Source organism: Clupea harengus, chromosome 20 (genome assembly GCF_900700415.2).
Source record: "Clupea harengus chromosome 20, Ch_v2.0.2, whole genome shotgun sequence".
Classification (NCBI taxonomy): domain Eukaryota; kingdom Metazoa; phylum Chordata; class Actinopteri; order Clupeiformes; family Clupeidae; genus Clupea; species Clupea harengus.
In genome coordinates this window covers 12522646-12541945 of record NC_045171.1, presented here as the reverse complement: position 1 = coordinate 12541945, position 19300 = coordinate 12522646, and the positions used below count along the sequence as shown (strand labels likewise).

Here is a 19300-nt window from a genome sequence, read left to right as displayed (position 1 = left end):
TGCAGATTTTAGGCCTAATCACTGAAGATCAATCACAGGATATGATTATTTAAGAAACAAACAGCTCTCTGCCTGTTGGCCAAGACCAAGTGTAAGACAGAACAATCAAAAGATAATCATAAAAACGATACGCACTGAAATTAAATATATTGATGCATAATAATAAATGATGTATTTGTACACAACTGGGGAGTGCTGTCTGTCAGGACAATATGTAGGCCCATCATTTAGGCCTACTGATTCCAAAATCTCCATTTTGACAAGTAAAGAGTTTATGATATAGGTGAGACACCTTGTCATATATTCAATCTTTAACATGTTGTTGGGGGGGGGGGGGGGGGTGAAAATGCTGTCATCCAGTCTGCTCTCACTATCTAACAGTCTGAAAGCATGATCCATGACTATAAATGGGCAGACATATATTAGATGAGGTACAGTCATAGACTATAGCAAAGCAGTCTCAAGGGCTGAGGCCACTTTGTTGTGGGAGGACATGGTACAGAGACAAGAAACAGTCAAAAATGGCGGAGGAAGGAAGAAGTTGTGGGGCAACTTTTGTGACAGAGAAGGGCTGTGCCTGATGGTTAGAATGTCTGGAATCTAAAATTATGAATTTCTCAAATGGGTGCTATGCTTGGTTTTTTTATGCACATGGTAGCCTACGATATGGAAGACAGGTGATGTTTTGCAGCTGAATGGTCAAAAGATACCCTAATGCTTCTTTGGGCTGTACTTTTCTTTACGAAAAACAGTGTTGATGTTCAGAATATCCACACAGGGTAAAGACATAAATGTTATATAACAATCCAGATATATACCTCTTTGGAACCCTTGGAGATGTCATGCCTGAATTTAGAGTTATGTAATATTTATAAAGTTAAGTTGCCTATTTCTAGAACCTTCAGGGGGGGTCTTTGCGCTAGTCCTTTCTAATGTTAAGTGTTTTATTCCTGTTGGTTTTACTGGTGATTGGTATGTGGATAATATGAACTAAGAAGTAACACGGGATTACAAGAATGTTTGTTGCCATTTTGGCAAATTTGAAACAGCATTAATGACCCAGCCACTTACTACATACTTAATAGCTAAATACTAATTTTTCGCCGGAAACCGAATCCCCATTCATGACGACATTTCCCTTTCTCTTTGAAGCGTCGACGGAAAAAAAGTTTTCCAGCTGAAAGACATTCGCAAGGGTTCTTCTAAACCTATACTCTACTAGCCTCTGTGTCAAACTTGTTAAAAGGCAGAATGTCTCCACCATCTAGAAGGCTACAAACCAAGCCTGTGATAACATGTCTCAAGACGTTTCTTATTTCGTACAGTCTCATATTTTGGGTAAGTGTAATCGTTTCAATAAACAATCAAAGCCTAAGCTGTTAGCACAACCATTGATGGCTTGGAGAAGAAAACAATGGGCTAAAGTTTTCGGCGTCGCTAGCGAACAAACAGCTGTTTAAGGAAATAACTGGACCAATTTATCTTGTAGAAATGTATCTTAGGAAATCGGGTTAGGACTTGTTTTCTGTGGTTTATTTCGAGATTAATACATTTCAAACCACTTGTTAGTTCGCAGCACTTTACCCGAAAAAAAAATGTTAGCTAGCCAGCGAGAGAAAGAATTTCGCAGATGTTGTGGGTTGCCTTTCCAACACAGCTGTTTAAACGAGTCATGTTGCATCAGATCCATATGGCATTCTTTTTCATGCAACTTATCTTATTCTTGTACTGTTGTGTGCATATTGACCTCAGCAGGAGGTTGCATCAATGTGGTTTGTCCCCTATGCAGGAAAATCTTGTTAGGATAAACATTCTCCCGGCGTATTAAGCCCAAAGACTTGCAAAACATTTAAAAAAAAAATCACTTATTTGTAACGCTCCCCCGGAATTACTTTTGTATCACGTATTAAACGTGGCTTTCGGGGTCCGAAGTGCAGAGCTGCACGTTTTCATCCCTGCCGTTTATTGCGCTGTGTAGTCATTATCAGCTGAGCCAGATGGCCTGATGGATTCTTGCTAATGACATCCTGAACAGACATGCGCTTCAAAACAGCCCCAGGAGTTCAAATATATCAGAAGCTTGGGAAAGGCAAAAACTTCGTCTAAGTTAAAGTAGGCATAATTTTGTAACTGTCAAACTATACTATATCTAAAGTAAAATGATATTCTTGAGTTGGCTTTGAATACACAATCCTGTGCGTTAAGCCAGCACCAGATAACATAAATAACAAGGTGAGCTAAGGGTATCATTATCAAACTGGGTTGGCCTGAGGTGAAAGATTTCACTTATAAACTCAGAAGTACAGGGGAAATGCCCTTTGGGACTAGTATTTAACTTTGTTCCTAACGGGCCCCACCTCTCTTTCTCTTCCAGTTCACAGGAGTGATCCTGCTAGCTGTAGGGGTATGGGGTAAGGTGAGCCTGGAGCCCTATCTCCACCTTGACACAGAGAACAGCACCAATGCACCATATGTTCTCATCGGGACCGGAGCCATCATCGTCATCTTTGGCCTGTTCGGCTGTTTTGCCACATGCAGAGGCAGTCCGTGGATGCTGAAACTGGTTAGAATCACCTATGACTGCAATGTCAAGTGCTTTAAACAAATGCATGTCTTGTCTTTAAAATTGCAAAGATTGTAAATCAAAATGATATTTTTTCAACATTTGAAGAAATTCATGGTCATTTTTTTATTTGTCCATTTCCTCAGTATGCAATGTTCTTGGTGTTGGTTTTCCTTGCTGAACTAGTGGCGGGCATCTCTGGTTTCATCTTCAGACATGAGGTAAAGTCCCACTGCATATAATAACTCAGTGTCACATGAATGACCCATTCCATATCTGAAATCCCTCTAACTGCACTAAATGAGATATTCTCTCTTCAAATTTCAGATCAAAGGAATCCTAGAGGATGTCTACACAAATGCTCTTAACTCCTACAACAAAACAGACTCCAAAAGCATGGCTGTGGATAAAATTCAGATAAATGTAGGTTACTTGTGTATATATATTGTATTTGTCAGTTGGAAAATTAACAGTTTTTTTTGTATGTGTTGAAGTATTTACAGTGTTAACTTTCATATCTAGTGCCTGTGTTGTGATAGATGTTGTTTATGTGTAGTGGTGGTCTAAGACTGGGGGTGCCTCCTTGGAAATATTTTATACTTTAGTTTTTATTATTTTGTTATCCAAGACTTTTAATATATACTTTATATATAGCTTGCTCTCTAGATTGTCTTAAGGTTTAGTAATGTGGTGGTCAACCTGGTCAACCTGATTGCGATTTTTTTTTAAATGACTAGCAAGCCTAAAAGCATTTCTACTAAAACCCTCACAAAGTGTTGATTTTTTTTGTACAGCTTAAGTGCTGTGGATTGCACAACTACACTGACTGGAAAATCAGGCCCTACTTTGAGCATCATGGCATCCCAGAGAGCTGCTGCAAAGACGTTTCTGCCTGTAACCCTGAGTTCCTCAAGGACCTAGACCAAGCTGCGAAAGTGGTTAACCAGGATGTATGTGCCTTGTTTTGTTTCAAGATGACTATTTTTACTGTTTTTCCAACACCTTATTCAAATAGTTATTTCCCGTTCTTTTAGAATTTGTAGTACAACTGTCCTCTGGGCTGAGAAATGTACTGAACCAAAAAGACGTCCTTTCACAGAACAGCCCTTTCAAACTCGCAGTCCTAATCAAAAGCACACTTAGATGTACTAGATGTTATTTTTGAAACCTTATACATTCACAAATCCTCTTTGCTACAGCAGTTTACAGATAAGCCCCAGGAGCAAGCAGCCTCTGATTTATTTGTCAACATTTGGGTTTGAAATAATTAAATATTTACATATTTAGTTGTGTATTCAGACAATCAAATGTTAATTTGATTTCAGACTATTTTCTTGAAGTCCTTATCTTTATTTGAGGATTTTTAGTTTGCCTACTTCCAGCCGTTCTATCATCACCTAACACTGATCCCACTATTGGCTGTTAAGTGCGCAACTGCAGGCAGTGGTGTTAAGAGGAACAAAGAAAATGGAAATACATTACATACATGCATACATTTGGGACACATTTACAACATCTACAAATCTTAAAAGGTTATTGGTAATTATTGCAATCACACAGCAGAAGTTCTCTGATTAAATTGTATCACCCTTTCATCCTCGTGACCTCTTGTATAAACACCACCAGCAGACTTAGATTGGCTTAGGCAATAGGCTGCTCTTGTGGAGTGTTTGGGTGGCAGGCAGTGATGGGTGTGTCTTTTACTTTCCCTTGCAGGGGTGTTTCTCAAACGTGACTAGGGCCATGGAGTCTAACCTTGGAATCATTGCTGGAATATCTTTTGGAATTGCTTTCTTCCAGGTAAGAAAATCAATAAAATGATGTGTTTTGTGTGTTATTGTTTTTCTATGGTCTATGGATTACAAACAACCTAAAACCGGCAAAGTGCTCATATGCCCTATTTAATGGTGTTTTATCTACTGGAGTCATTGCAATGTTTAAGAAATACATCAATATTTTGTTCATTAATGTGGGTGTAAATTATTCTGTATTCATGCTGTAGACATTATGTTGGCTCAGTGCAAATGGTCTATTGTTTTCTTATCTCCTTTTAGCTCATTGGAATATTCTTGGCCTGCTGCTTGTCTCGGTACATTACCAATAACCAGTATGAAATGGTTTAGCAGTGTTCCCTGCCTCAGCTACACCATAATATGCTGGTAAGGTTGTTGTTGTTGTTGTTTGTTTGTGTGTTATATGGTTAAAGGTCTAGTTCACGATTCTTATCCAGTACACTTCTTGAATTGCTCCTCATGGTCCTCTAGCTGTCAGTTCTATGTGCGCACTCAAAAAAACTCTGGTGTTTGTGCGCAGTCCTGACTCTATAAATGGCAAACAAAGTGAATCGGACTGAGCCATACGCTATGCCAGCCAATCAACAAGTTGCTTCAGGAGCATGGAAGGGAGGGGTGTAATTTGATTGGCTGTTGAGCTCAGATATCATCATCCTTTCACTAGAAGGTCGTGGACTGTGCCTGTGCCTGTACCTGTAATGTCACGTGATCCATTCTTCCAAAGCCTAGATTTGAGTAAAGCTGTATTTAACAGCATTTTATCACTCCATCAATGGACCTCTATAGAAACAAAAACACATCTAGACACTGATTCAGAGCAATTATTTTACATAACAATGATGCCTTGAATGCATTTGTTTTTAAGAATGCGTATTGTTAACAGTAAAACTGATCTATCCAGTTGGAGGATTTTAGCGTTTTTCTACAAGATAGAGTTGAGACCTTTTTTTATCTTGTCATTTCAAAGGATGTTCGATGTGTAGTAAGATCTAATGTACTGCCCTGCTGTGCTCTTATGGGGTGGTGGTGGGAGAAGAGCGGTTGGCAGAAGACTTGTCTAAACCCCTGTTCTCTGCTTCCCTTTAGGATTCTTTGGCTACACAAGATGGAGGCTTGCACAAAGGGAACCTGTAGTCTTTTAATTTTTATACATATACACCTTAGCTGTCCATTTCTTTTTAGACAATACTCCAGCTGCTTTTTAGAGAAAAGAAAAAAAGACGAATATATTTCAGTTTAATCCAGTTAGAAGTGTATGTATGGCGTGGAATAGACAAGATAAAGGATCTGATGTGTGGGTAATTAGCTACGATATATGTGCAAAGATTTTTTTTTTTTTTTTTTTGTCGATTGTCCTGATTGCTTGCAACAAGTGCTCAATGAAAGACGTGGGATGAAAATCAACTTTCAAGTGATCAATGCGTTACTGTAATTTATATAGGAGTAAATTAGGAGTAATTTTGCTCTCTACGCATTAGCTTGCAGTGACCCTCGCCTGAAAGGAATGTTGACTTTGAGGATTGAACACCAGATGTCCTGCTTTTTTTTCTTCTTTTTTTTCCTTTTCAGCATCCATACAAAGTGCAGTGCAGCTTTAAAAGTATCTAGAGTTTACATTGGTTATATAGATAAATATGTAGAATTGACTTGAGCTTTTTTTGTGTCAGTGGACAAATGGCGTGACTTTATAACAAGCAAATTTATTGTAGCTGTAAATTATGTGAAATGTTTCGTGCAGATATAGGAAGTGAAGTCTGAATCTGGGGGGTAAGGGACGAATTTGGTGGAGACAGGAGAGCTGTTCATGTTTTCTCAAAGATGACGTACACCAGTGAGTGGTGAACATTGTGGTTAGAGAGCAGGTTCACAGGACTGTATCAGAGTTCTTTAACACATTCACATTACATTCAATCTGTAGGCTATGTCACCAGATTCCATAAAAGGGACGTCTCTCAGATGATTTCACGTTTCTGCTCTCTACATTTCATTGTGAAGTACATTCATATTGATTGATGTAATCTCTTTGACTGTTGTATTTTTAATAAGTAAGCTCTGTCATAATTAATTTCAGTATTATTTGTTCAGGTTTGGAGAAGGCATAAAAAAATACTTGAAAATTAAAATACTAATTTTCATCTAAAAAATGTTTTATATGAGATTGTCGACATCTGTTTTTATGTGATTATATGAGATCATTTGGAGGTACCTCCTTTGTCTGCATCCAAATTCTGAAAACGTATTACGTAGAATTTGCGGAAGGGGGCAGCAGAGAGCTAGCCTACTTATCCAATCCATCGATAGCCCTAAGTAGAAAGTTTGTGTGGGACACGTTACCAACACTGAGAGGTAACCTAAAACTATGATATAATGTCTATCTAACTGAATAAGAAGTATCTGTTTTCTGCCTTTCGACCTATAGGCCTACTTTGCCCTCATCGATTCCACAGCAGTTAGGCGATAAAGGATACAGGCTAGAAATGTTGCTAGATGAAATATATGACCCATGATGGAAATCACCTTATCTGCAAAGTTTTTTTTGTGTGTGATTAGTTCACCAACTGTAGTTCAATTACGACCGTCTCAGCCTCCAAATGTCCGCCTTCACTGCTCTCTTCGCAACCAATGGATGATAACCGAGGTTTTGGAAAAGCTTCGCTATGTTGCATTTTGATGAGCCAGGTTGCTGCGTTAGCGCTATTAAATAGAGTATAAACTATGTCACAACGGCGTAAGCGTCGGGCAGGTAAAATAACGCATCCGCGTGTTCTTAGTTCTGGCGATTATAAACCAAATGACTAATGAATATGCGGGACATTATCTCAATATGTGGGATGCAAGACAAAGGGTGAAAATGACGTGCAGTAGCCTACAACGAAAGCGTGACACCTGGTCACCCTACCTGTAACCTATCCCTGTGAGTAACGGCACTTCTTCACGTGCCCTGATCTATAATGGTTATAACCATGCGGTATGCATTTTTTTATCATCACAAAAATATTCTGTCAACCAAGCAAAACAAGTCGGCAAATTTGATCAGTTCGGTGAGGCGCGCAATCCGGTGACGTCATATATACGACATATTAATGTAGAACTGTAGTTCTTTGTCACCTCGTTACAAAAAAATCAAATTGTGGCAATAAACTATGATCAGCAGAATCAATAAAGTGTACTTCAAAGTATTTGTCATGGAAGCCATTCCACTAACTTTTGGATGTGAACCGAGATTTTTTTTTTCTCTAAAATCGCCTCTGTGAAGAATCCTATTCATTTCGCTAGGTATTCTACCACCAGGGGGCGACTCGATTACTTTTCCTCCCTCGGCTCTTGTATCCTCTTTGGTGGAACTATGCCATCCATGTCTTCTCTGATTGGTTATGGCGGCAGTCAATCCTGCCGGCATCTCCCCTATAAAACCCGCTGCTCAACGGTGAAAATGCGAGGAAGCTGACTGTCTTCTCCAGGGCTGGTTGTAATCATAAAATATGCTAGAGCAACTCGAATAAGTGCAAGAGTTACCATCATTGCTCTCCGAACAGCATCTGATCTAGGTAAGAATTGCAATGGTTACGTGTTATTTTGATTTTAGTCATTTTTGTACACTGCTGCAAGGTCAAATAAACCGAGGACATTTTGTGCCATCTGACATGGCTAGCTAGTATTTTTCCCGGAACTGAAGGGTGTAAACTGAAGTATGTCGCCATACTTTTGCATTTCTAAAAACGCTTTTTAGTGCATTTATCGGGTCTGAATTGAACTTGTCCCATGTTGCTAATGGGCTTTGACGCTGTTATTTGTTCCTATAGGACCTGGATAAGCTCTTAATGCCCCTGCGACACAGTTTTAGCCCCTAGGTCTGTGATTCCATAGATTAGGTTAAATGTGCTTTGTAACTTTAAATTTAAACGCTGATGTATGTTTAATCTAAACCAAGGACATTGTTCCGCGTGCTGTGAAGGTATATACTCGAATTGTTTATTGACTACATTTTTATTTTTTATTACAGGCTTTAAATTGGACCTAGCAACCAGCCCTACACTCAAGTCTCCATTTTATTCAGAACAGCTTGTACCCGAAGTTTCAGTTCACCATGATGCAAATCAGCAGCGACCCCTGCAACAAGCACTCCCTCCTCAACGTGATGAACCGTTTCATGGCCGCAGCCAACAACATGGACGAGACCATCATGGTGCCAAGCCTGCTAAGGGACCTACCGTTGGAGGAACAGGAGAGTCAAGAGCCCGTCAATCACAACAATAACGAACCGGCGATACCGAGTAAACAAAGGGACATGTACGAACATTATCTTCTGCTTAAATCACTCAGAAATGACATGGAGTGGGGGCTGCTGAAACGGGAGATGAGCAACGGTGCCAGCTTCCTGGAAATGGCAGTCAAGCAGGAGGAGCACCAGGATAAGACTGGCGAGGATGGCTCTGATCTTGAGGGCCAGTTTCACTTCCATCTAAGGGGACTGTTTGGAGTCTTGGCCAAGCTCACAGTGGAAGCAGACCACCTCACGAATCGTTACAAGAGGGAGATTGGGGGCGGAAGCCTCATGAGATAGAAATGGCCGTTACTCGTTGGAACACTGCTTTTAGGAGCTTTTTCTTTTTTTTAAAAGGAGGGAGGGAGGGGGGGGGGGGGGTATGGGTTGTAACTCCAGTGCAACCACAGGTTGTGTAGATTCCTCTGTACCATTCAATTGGCCACAGCTGATCAGAATGATTTAACCTGTGACTTCGTTTTATTTTCTGCTACAGCTTAAGCAGTGGTTCAGTTGCTTATGTGTTCCTACCAAGCCACACACTGCCAAGTGTTTAAAAGGTAAACCATTCTTAATCTAGCCTCGACCCAAGTAGCTTGCTCTGTAATGGCCAGGTGACTGAAAATTAAAGGTGCTGTGATTTAAGATCAGGAAAGCCCCATGTCCCTTTTTATTTTCTGTCTTTTAGACCATAAAACTTGATCTGTGCCATCAGCAGGAGCCTACATCAACTTGCTGCATTTCAGCACCCTGTTTTGTGCACTCAGGATTCTACATGTTCACCAAACGTTTGTGTTAAGTATATTCATATGCCACTCCTGGTGGGTGGTGGGGATGAGGGAAACCACATCCAGGTCATCATGGTTTTGACTACATGAAATTAAATGCTGGTAATCATTTACCTCCTTTGTATTGACTTGTCATAGCCCATGGCCCCTTTACATGTTTTGTTTGGTTCCTGGTTACTCTGAAACACTCCTGATGTCATACAGCGTGCCTTGGTTTATTGTACCCCAGTCCTGTTCAGCTGTGTACATTTTACATGTGACTTGATGTATCATTTTATGCAGATACACACTCCCTATGTCATGGTGTTGTAAAACCACTAATTTCTATTTTTTTTTTTTTTGTCCTAAAATATTTCAAAGTTTTATATTGAACTGTATTGCAGTACAACTATTGAATAAAGCATTAAAACACAATTTTGTCTTTTTCCTTGATTCCAACAGCTGGAAAGTTTTGATCTTTTTGTAGAACATCAAATCAGTTTCTAGATGTGTTTGCAATGTGGCTGCTCTGCTTGAGACTAAACCTTGGCTATCATTTTGACTTTATTGCGATCATGTGTGATGGCGATTAGGGCAACCCAAACCTCGGTGGGTTTTATTTTCTCTGTCTTGGTCCATTCAATAATATAATCCTGGATAATTTATACTTTCTATTAGACACTGCATTTTTGTCTTTTTTTTTTTTTTTTTTTTTTCTCCCTCTTCTCCAAGCTGGATGTACTCAAACCATTGGGCTTTAGACAGTGAAGTGCTTGGAAAAGCAGAATAATCTGATCGTCTGGATTCAACATTTGATGTCACTTCAGTCATGCTGCAAGGCAACTATTTGTATCAGTATCTGTTGCTTCTAATCTTTTGATGGCCGTGACTTCATTCAGTGTGTTTTGTTACAAATTAAGTTTCTTCTGTTTGCTGTGACCAAGGGTAATTTTTAAAAAAAAAATCCCTTCATTGTTCTACACTACACTTTAGCTTGTACAGTTAAAAAGTGGAATCCCCTCAAGGTTTCTCACATCTATATTGGCTCTTAGATACATACAGCCTAATATAGTAGTCTATATATTTTCCATAGCAACAGTCTCAAAAGCAGTAGCCAATTGGAAATCCGCAAAATGTTTTTCTCTTTCCAGAGGGTTGCACAGTAATTGCAGGGAGAAAACGCAATGGATATCTGCATGAGTGTGGGAAGAAAACCATGGTCGGGAAAATGGAGTTTCACAAGTCAACCGAGATGTCAAATCTTAGCCATCATAACCAGCTGAGCCATAATGTCGCCTGTGTAAAGCCGCACACATCCAGTCAGCATGATGGACGCTACCAGTGACTCAATGAAAGTGTTGAATGAGAAAAATCAGAGGGCAGAATGCTAGTCAGACCCTTGGCTGCCCACTCAAGTGAACTAGGTCACCCTCACCCGCATGCTAACTGGGCCAGTTGGCCACTAGAAGCCTATCTGAATGGACACAAATTAAATAAAAAACAAGAATTCACCAGGGCATCTGTTGTGCAGATAGGCTTACGGAGAAGAAGGGGAGTGGGAGATATAAACCCACTCTAAATCGAACGCAAATCCCCCAAATGAAATTTAAGTGGAGATTAGGGTTGCGCTCATCATAGTTATTGTGCATGCTGTGTTGGTGTGGCTTCTGTAGAATATACTTTAAGGCGAGGCGCTCTAGAATGTGAGGAGTTCTTCAAGGGAACATGAGGGATCCGAGTCACATTGTGCACATTGAGTGAGTGTGAACCCTGCTGAGAATCCTCCATGACTGTTATTAGCCAGGGTCACTGTCCACTTTTGATTGCGCCACGGCACAGACCCCGGTCTCCTTGAAGGACATCCAACTTGGCTCCCGTGCTGGTGTGAAAATGAGCTTGCAAAACACAGATTCATTTTGCACTGCAAGACTGAACTGGGGTCATGAGGTAAGTTGGTGGGTTAAGTGTTTAGATGGAGGGAAAGAAGTTATAGGTTTATAAAAACACCTACACTGAACCTTAACTCGTGCTGAAAGAACACATCAATGTGAGCGTCCTCTGAGGCTTCTATCTGTAGACTGCCATGTAATTATACAGTAAAAGCAGAAACAAGAGATTCTGTCAAGCACATTGCAGGAGTGGAATCAAACAGTAGCATATGTGAATATGTCAAGGCTGTGGTACTGAGTTGGCACAGTAGTCTTCCCATGCCGTGAGCACGCAGACACTGCATGAGCAGCATGATGAGTCTTGGCACCGCTCTTCAGCCTGCAAGCCCGTCCTGCTCAGCTGCCCTTGTCATGCCCACTTGCCATGCCGACATTTACTGGTCAGGGTTTCCCAATCTGCCATAAAGCTGGCATCTGGCAGGGGGTAAATTATGACTGTCTACAGCTGCCTTCACCATCAGACAATAGGCAAGATCTATGAGGTGCAGAGACAGATATGACTCCATGTAGGCCAAGTTTTCCCTTGCGAAATTAAGGCATCTCAAATGCGCAACATTCTCTAGGCACCAGCCCAGCACAGGTATAGTTTAGTTTGCTTAGCTACAATCTCACATGAACAGCAGTTGTATTTAAATAACTAATATTGTTTCTGTAAAAAGTACTGCCCATGAATACATATAAAATACACAAAGCACCAGTTTAGTCATGAACAAAAGTTTACCACGATAAGCGAAAAACAGCCAAGGGAAAAAGCGAGCGGGGTACAATGTTTTATATATTCTAAGGGTACCTTTGTCATGTTTTTTTTCATGATTTATTCTGTTTCCCTTTAAAACATCTTAATTCAAAAGCAGTACAATTAAGGCTAGCCTCACTTTGATTGGGGATGTACATGCAATTGCTGACCCAAAGATTAATGTGCTCTTTTCATCATCTTATAGCTTAATATCTTAATTCAATAGCAATACATTTAAACCCGTTTTTTTTACTTTGGTTGGGGACATGCATGTATTTGTGATTCTCTCTTTAATGTCATCACTGATGTTTCTGTAAACAACTCCGTAAACATCAAAAAGGTTTGTTCAGCCGGACAGACATGGCTTGTGCTCCTACAGTAATGTCCAGTGCCTGACTACGGTTAGTGACGCTTGAAGAGCCCACCCCATTACACAACATCAGCTGGTTTGATGCTCCTGCTCACACCACTCCTCACAAAGGGCCGCCTTGTGTGGAGTAATCAGAGTCGGCATGCAGCATCAGCCTGTTACCAGCATCTTGAGGCGCCACATCTGAACTCTATCGAGCAGGGTGAAGCACAGCTTCGCTGCTTACGGGGAGGGCGAAAGGGGAAAGGTGTCATAGTCCTTCCGAGGAAGCAGTTATGCTTCACTTGAAATTCTAGGGAAATGGCAGGCGTGTACTAGCTGGTTAGGTAACGTGATTTAGTCCACACAGCACAGCCATAAAGCTGTATCATTTTATTGCAACTATCTGGGGTTTTTTTTTCACAGAGGTGGTCATGTGGAAAAGGAGTGGCATTGTAGGTTAAACTATTGGTTTAAACATTGTCCCTTGATCTAGGCACTTTACCCTGACTAATCTTTCAAAGTGCTTTGGATTTTTGGAAGGAAAACATGAGCACTGTGGGTCACTATCTCACTCAGAGGTGATATTTTTAAACTTGAACTAATTGTTGATAAAAGAGAAAACCAGCATGCTCTAGTCCAGGCAGTCTGAGAAATAAAACATTAAGGATTTTTTTTCTATAGTCAAAAATAAAAACACTTCCTGTTTTGGAGGGGAGCCGTGAGGCTCACCCCCTTAGTCACACGATAAATCTTTTGTGTGGCCACAGCTGTGAACTCTGGAACACGGTGTTCCTCATTTTTTCAGATAGCTATACCACTGAGCAGCTTTCTGCATACAGGCCAGGGCTGTGATACCTCACCCCCAACACACACACACACAAACCCACCACCCCTCCCTCTCCTGTAGCAACCACATCCTCCATAGTGCTTGGGTTAATACTTCTTCCCCGTGCTTTACTTATGTCAAGGCTGCGATGTTCTCTGATGCCGCATTGGCATGCATACAGACAAACACAACTAAACCGGTTGCATAGATGCAGAGCCACCCCCACCGCTTCCGTATCAGGCCTCGATGGGCGAACAATGAAGCAACCCGGGCAGTACGTGCAGAAGTGTGTTGAGCAAAAGCCAAGGTGGAGTAGAAGAACACAGCATGTTCCATGCTGGCACTGAGCCAATTGTCATACATGCACACAGACATGTCCACACACACACACACACACACATGCACACACAACCTCATCAGCACATGGCTATGACCAGCAGCCCACACCACACACACTAAAGAACTATACCCTGAAAATGTTCTGAGCAGGCAAGGTTATGTAACCAGACAGATGGGCGTGGAGACCAGCTGGGGCTGTTTACTGCCTTACACGAGCCGTCTCCATAGTTCCACCTACTGTTCTTTTGGCTCTGCCTGTGCGCCTACTATATTAGGCCAGTAGTTCATACTGATATGCAACGTCACCTCTTTGACCTGTAATCAATGCTCTTGTCTGTGTGTCATTTATGATAGCATTTCAGACAATGTGTTGTAACGTTCAAAAACTGCATTTTTTTACCTGAATGCACAAGGGTTTTTGTGGTCCTTGCACACTTGCAGTATACATGACTAAATGAAAGAAAAAGTAATCAATGCTTTTTCATGGCGGTTTAATCAAAATCAATGTAATTTATCAGATTTACGTCACTTATCAAACACCACGTAGGAAAGACAAGGTAAAGTAACACGGGAACAGTTTTAACTTGATTAATTACTCAGCACGTGTCTAATGTAATGCCATGAAACTCAAAACAACATGTGCAATCAGCATGCTACGTTCAGTTTGTGTCTCAATCTCAGTAGTGATAGATTTAAGAAGTCATTCTGTGGGGCAAACTCGTAACTTTTAAGTTTTGCGCAAGCTCTTGACTGCACAATTGATGCGTTTTGGCAGGAACACCAGTAACAGGTGGTTGCGTTCAGTGATTCAGTTGTGTTCTGCCGAACTATGGTAGTATAATTATCAGCTGCATACAATCTTACATTCCAGTTATCTCATCTAATATTAGGAGAGGTCAGGTGAGGACAATAAGAACATGAATTACAATTGGCTGCAACCAGTCGCTAGCACATGAAACAGGCTAGCCACTTTTGCGAAAATGTGATGCCCTTGGTTGGTTTGTACAAGACTATATCACTGGCATTTAAAAAAAAAAAAAAAAACTGTAAATACTAGTTTACAGAAAACCCCTTATCCACCACTATTTTGGATTGAAGAACGCATGGATGTTGCCGTATATTTCCCATTACCTTCAAACTGGCGTGCTACAATTGTCCACTGCCACTCTAACAACTGTCCCCAATGTAGAGAAGTATAATGGCGGCTACCATTTTCTCAGGTTTGCAGTAGCATAACAAGCACTGCCCCAGGCCCAGTGCTCCCGTAATGACGCCCCACAGGAGTGGGTTTGTTTGTGTAGTTAAAGCAGGGGAATCAGGGAAAGGCTCACGTCAAATCCACGTTTTTGAATTTGTTTTGACCAGAGGCCTTTACAGTCTATGGGGGAAAATGTTTAAAGATTCATCATACACATTCAGTCATTGTGTTTAATTCCCCCCTCAACTGCCTCTGCCTGTTTTATCACAACAAATTTAATCTGAGCATCTGGATATGTGTAAATAATGTAATTTGTATTGGCTCTGTCTGTTATGCAATGACAAGGTAAAGAAATGGTCACAGTCTTTTTCCTTTTTTTTCTCAACCCATGTGTCTCCATCAGTTTCTCTGTCTACATGTCTGTCTCCCTCTTTCCCTACTTTAGATTGATGCGTTGCAAAAGCAATGAACATGATCAGGCAGAGGTCAAAGCGTTTATTAGGAGCAATAAGGCAAGGGTAAATTTGATAACCTATAAGCTGTAATTAGACCGTGATCACTGTCTAGACTGCAAACCCGGCTGTACACGTGAGGATCGTGAAAACATTTGCTGGCTCGTGGGTATGATCTGGTCCGGCAGACTGTGATGTGTGGCAATATGTGACTGGCAGTGGCTCTTAATAGCTGCTAAATTTAGTCTCCAGGGATAGTTGTACTCTGGACATGGCCAATGGGACAGAAATAGTGACAGATAATCTACCATTTGTAAATTGGTTAACCAGGTTAACCTCTCATTTGTTCAGGCGAACACTTACAGGCAACTCACCTCTATGACATAATGGTGGACAATAAAGCTCCCTTTGCTGGGTGCTTTTAGTGAAATCGCATGGGGTTACATAACTTCAGAGGTAGTTCTGGTTCAGGTACTTTCACTGAAAACATGTTTCTTGTCCATATCTATACAATGCAGGTGAAAGTGACCGCATTTGTGGTTCCTTGTTGTACTGTCATGACATTCTGAATCCATTGCACATTAGTGTTTTCAGTGTAGGTCTGAGTCACATTGAGATGCTGTATTCAGTGGGACAGAGCAAGTAATGGTACGCAGCTTGAATGTGAAATGGCTGAAAAGGAAGTTTTGTAAAGGAAGTTTCTAAGCTGCAGAGCTGAGACTTGCTCACATGGGCTCCCCCCTTTGTGAGTATTTTAAGTAGTTACATAATCACAGTCCAGGAAATGAATCTCACTGAACTTTCCGAAGACAAAGAGTGAGAACGCATACATTATACAGCATACATTATTTTACATTATGATAATGGACACTCAAAGTGCAGACATGAAATGAAAGATACTTTTTTTTTTTTTTTTCACAAACTCCATGTGTAAGACAGCAGTTAAGCAGATGATGACGGCAACAAGATCAAGCTGCTCAGCTCAGTTCTGCCTTAAGGGAGAAGTGCTGTTTTTATCGTGCAGACAATACCTGTCAATACCTTATAAAACAAATCTGTTGACACATTGACCAACATATGTAGTCTACTTTATCGAAAAATGTAAGGGAGGATTCATAGTCCTAGAAAGTTCATTCTGTTCTTTAACTTGGTGTCTGGTCTATACACTTATTTATGTTCACTGTGGCACTTGAGGAGTTAAGTTCTGTCTGGATTGTACAAGTAAAAGGTTGTTTCACTGGGTAGTGAAACAGAGTAGTGGCTCTGACCGATCAGTAATTCTGTATTCCCCAAGGCCAGTGATCATTTATCTCTTTTCACACCAGCAATGCCCTTCGAGCCAATAAAACAAGTGCGCAGAGCTTCTCTTCAGTGTTATCCAGTTAAACTGTGATGACCCCATGTGCTGTAAGAGTAGTTAAATCCAAGGCAAGGTAATTAACACTAGACTCAGAGGGACTTAATTTAGTCACCAATCTCAGTTTTAGCTTCCTCTTGGCTCAACGTGTCTGGTCACAGATTATGTGCATTGAAAATACCCTGGGTCAAACTGTCAATGAATTTTTTAGATTTAAAAAATATTAACTTCTTCCATAAAAGTAGGCCTGTGGTGGTACTTCTTTTCAAAATAGTTCATCTTCATAAAACCTTTCACAACAATCACAAGTAAATAGCCATTCTTTTTTATACAAAAGCACACACAAAATTGATGACACATGTGTTCAGTAAACCTACTCAACAGAATATAGATCAGAACATTTAGTGTGTGCTGAGGAATGCCCATGTGTTTGTTCTCTAGACGCTGCCATTACAAAATGCCTGTCGGTCTTGTAGAGACATGTCCCAGTTTTAGGCCAATAAGAACCCACTGCCCTACTGTAGATAACCAATCACCACACAAGAATTGCAGGGGCTCGCTAAAGGAGTGCCTCTGAAATTGGAATCCGTGTATGAGATCACTGGGTTGGTCTTTTAGAAGTCCCAACTGACAGCCAACAGGATTGAACCTAAAATCTCTTTGAAGACGACCACACGACCTGTAGTAACCCCGCACATTTCCTTGCATACTTCGCACTGCTGTGTAAACCAATCCCAGAGTGTGACAATCTGAACAGCAGCAGGCCAGACACCAATCCGGTGGTCTTTGGTGTGTCATGTAGGATTATGGCATGGGAAGACATACGTGGGCTTGGGGTGTGCGTGCAGTACCACGCGGTGACTCACGGTCACAAATATATATACTAAGCTCAGCTGTCCTACAGCACAGTTTCCCCTCTTATCTCACGATGAGGACAAACGGTAGCTGATAACTGCTCTTTTCCAGATTGTAGGCTATGTTTACTTTGGTTGCTATGGTCTGGAATTACATTTTATCAGCCAATATAAATGAAATTCAATTTAACTGTGATTAATGCTTTGAGGAATGTACTGTGACCTGCAGGAGGTTAAGGTAACTGTAAAATATATAGTTAGGTAATTAACTTAAAGTTCTAAACAGCTGTTGCCTCCAAGGAGTAGGCTGTCTATCTGATTTGCAGTAATTTCCATTGTTACATTTAAATATGTCAATCCTTAATTATATAGCTGAACAAATAAAGAAAAAATAATTACTTTACTTAGAGACTCATTTGAAGATATTTGCCAGTTCTCTCCTCTTAAACATATTTCTGGTTGGCATTTTGAGCACTAGGTAAAACCCAGTTCATTGTCCATCCAGTGACAAATCTGAGGTTGGCTTTAGGCTAAATCTTCAAAAGCATCATCTGCTCCCAAAACACGCAAAACACACAACAAAACCACCCATTGTCCTCCATCTGTTATAGGCCTAACTACTGTCTCCTGGTGGGTAAGATCTTAATCTACCTCTGCAGCATCATAAAGTCATGAATCAAATTCTCTAAAAAAGGCATTCAGATAAGAGCTTTAATTTATAGCCAATTCCTGCTTATCTAGGCCACAATAATTAGGGTAATTCAGCTTGAATAATTCCTGCGAATCCTGATGTGCACCCAGGTAAAAAAGCATTTCTTTCGTGAACGTACAATTTCGAGAATGCGAGAAATTTCGTGCCCTTGGGCAAGGTATTTGACAATTTTGATAGGCATCATCACTGGTCACGCTTGCCGTCTGTCTGCTTCTCCGGAGGGCACTTAACACTTTTTTTAAACGATGACTCTGGCCCTTTTCCCAAATTGCTATCAACAATTTAGACTACATTTCCTCGGTGACGTATATCTTAGTCCCTAACCGCACATGCTGAGGCTGCCGTAACACTGAAATGTGATAGGCCTATTTCTCGTTTTGTAGGATGTAACCTGGTTCAAAATTCACTGTGAAATACACGACGTGCTTTAAATACACATACTGTTTTGAAACGTCTAGTGGTGTTACAAACTATACCTCTGCAAAAGCGAAGGATGTCTAACCTAATCAAATATTATTACTCTGGACCAACTTCGGCAGAAAAGCTCAGTGAATCACTAGCGCCTCTATGCGGTCTCGTGGGTGTCACTCAGTCATTAAGTTCTTGCTCTAAAGTTCTGAGAAGCCCTTGAGTAGGTATCGTTGTCCCAGAGACTTTCTCAATAACTGCTTTTGTTTGAGTGTTTCTGTTCACACAAAACGACATAAAGCACATACACACATGTCTGACCAAGTGGCCTAAATAACTGTATAATGTAAATAAGCCTACATTAAAAAATATGCTAAATCCCTGCTTTGTTTTTCACGCAGAACCCCCTTGAAGGTTTCTTTCCAAATACGATTTGATACTGTTCTGCTCATCCCATTACTCGTCCGTGCACCAGTGCTATTTGTTTTACATAACAGGCTAGCTATGTAAATGTGACTGCTAATCTTGCTTTTATTTCCAAGTCATATTGCACTTGGTTCCTCGGGATCCTCATTTGTGTGAGCCCGGGCGGCCATGGCTGTTTTCCCCATGACTCAAAGGCTACTTATCATTTTCTTTCCTACTACAGAACATAGGGCTACAATCATGCCCGTAACCAGTTATGAGGTCACCAAGGTCTCAGTATTTTTTTTTTTTTTTTTAAATTGGA

General features: G+C 40.7%; 2 protein-coding genes across 2 annotated transcripts; both read left to right on the top strand.

The window, feature by feature from the left end:
- The first annotated feature begins 1149 nt into the window (after positions 1-1149).
- Positions 1150-6500, top strand: tspan7 (tetraspanin 7). The gene is made up of 8 exons (XM_012819420.3): positions 1150-1338; positions 2375-2563; positions 2710-2784; positions 2891-2986; positions 3358-3513; positions 4280-4363; positions 4618-4722; positions 5443-6500. Exons 1-7 carry the CDS (start codon positions 1252-1254, stop codon positions 4684-4686), a joined length of 756 nt encoding a protein of 251 aa, XP_012674874.1. The 5' UTR covers positions 1150-1251; the 3' UTR covers positions 4687-4722; positions 5443-6500.
- Positions 6501-7760: 1260 nt separating this feature from the next.
- Positions 7761-9822, top strand: mid1ip1l (MID1 interacting protein 1, like). The gene is made up of 2 exons (XM_012819421.3): positions 7761-7904; positions 8360-9822. Exon 2 carries the CDS (start codon positions 8444-8446, stop codon positions 8918-8920), a length of 477 nt encoding a protein of 158 aa, XP_012674875.1. The 5' UTR covers positions 7761-7904; positions 8360-8443; the 3' UTR covers positions 8921-9822.
- The last annotated feature ends 9478 nt before the right edge of the window (positions 9823-19300 follow it).

What these genes read in the sequence shown, in the direction of transcription:
- tspan7 (XM_012819420.3), top strand. Translation starts at nt 1,252, where the DNA reads ATGTCTCCACCATCTAGAAGGCTACAAACCAAGCCTGTGATAACATGT. An exon ending in GTCCGTGGATGCTGAAACTG is followed by an intron (nt 2,564 to 2,709) that starts GTTAGAATCACC and finishes CCATTTCCTCAG; the next exon opens with TATGCAATGTTCTTGGTGTT. An exon ending in TTGGAATTGCTTTCTTCCAG is followed by an intron (nt 4,364 to 4,617) that starts GTAAGAAAATCA and finishes ATCTCCTTTTAG; the next exon opens with CTCATTGGAATATTCTTGGC.
- mid1ip1l (XM_012819421.3), top strand. Translation starts at nt 8,444, where the DNA reads ATGATGCAAATCAGCAGCGACCCCTGCAACAAGCACTCCCTCCTCAAC.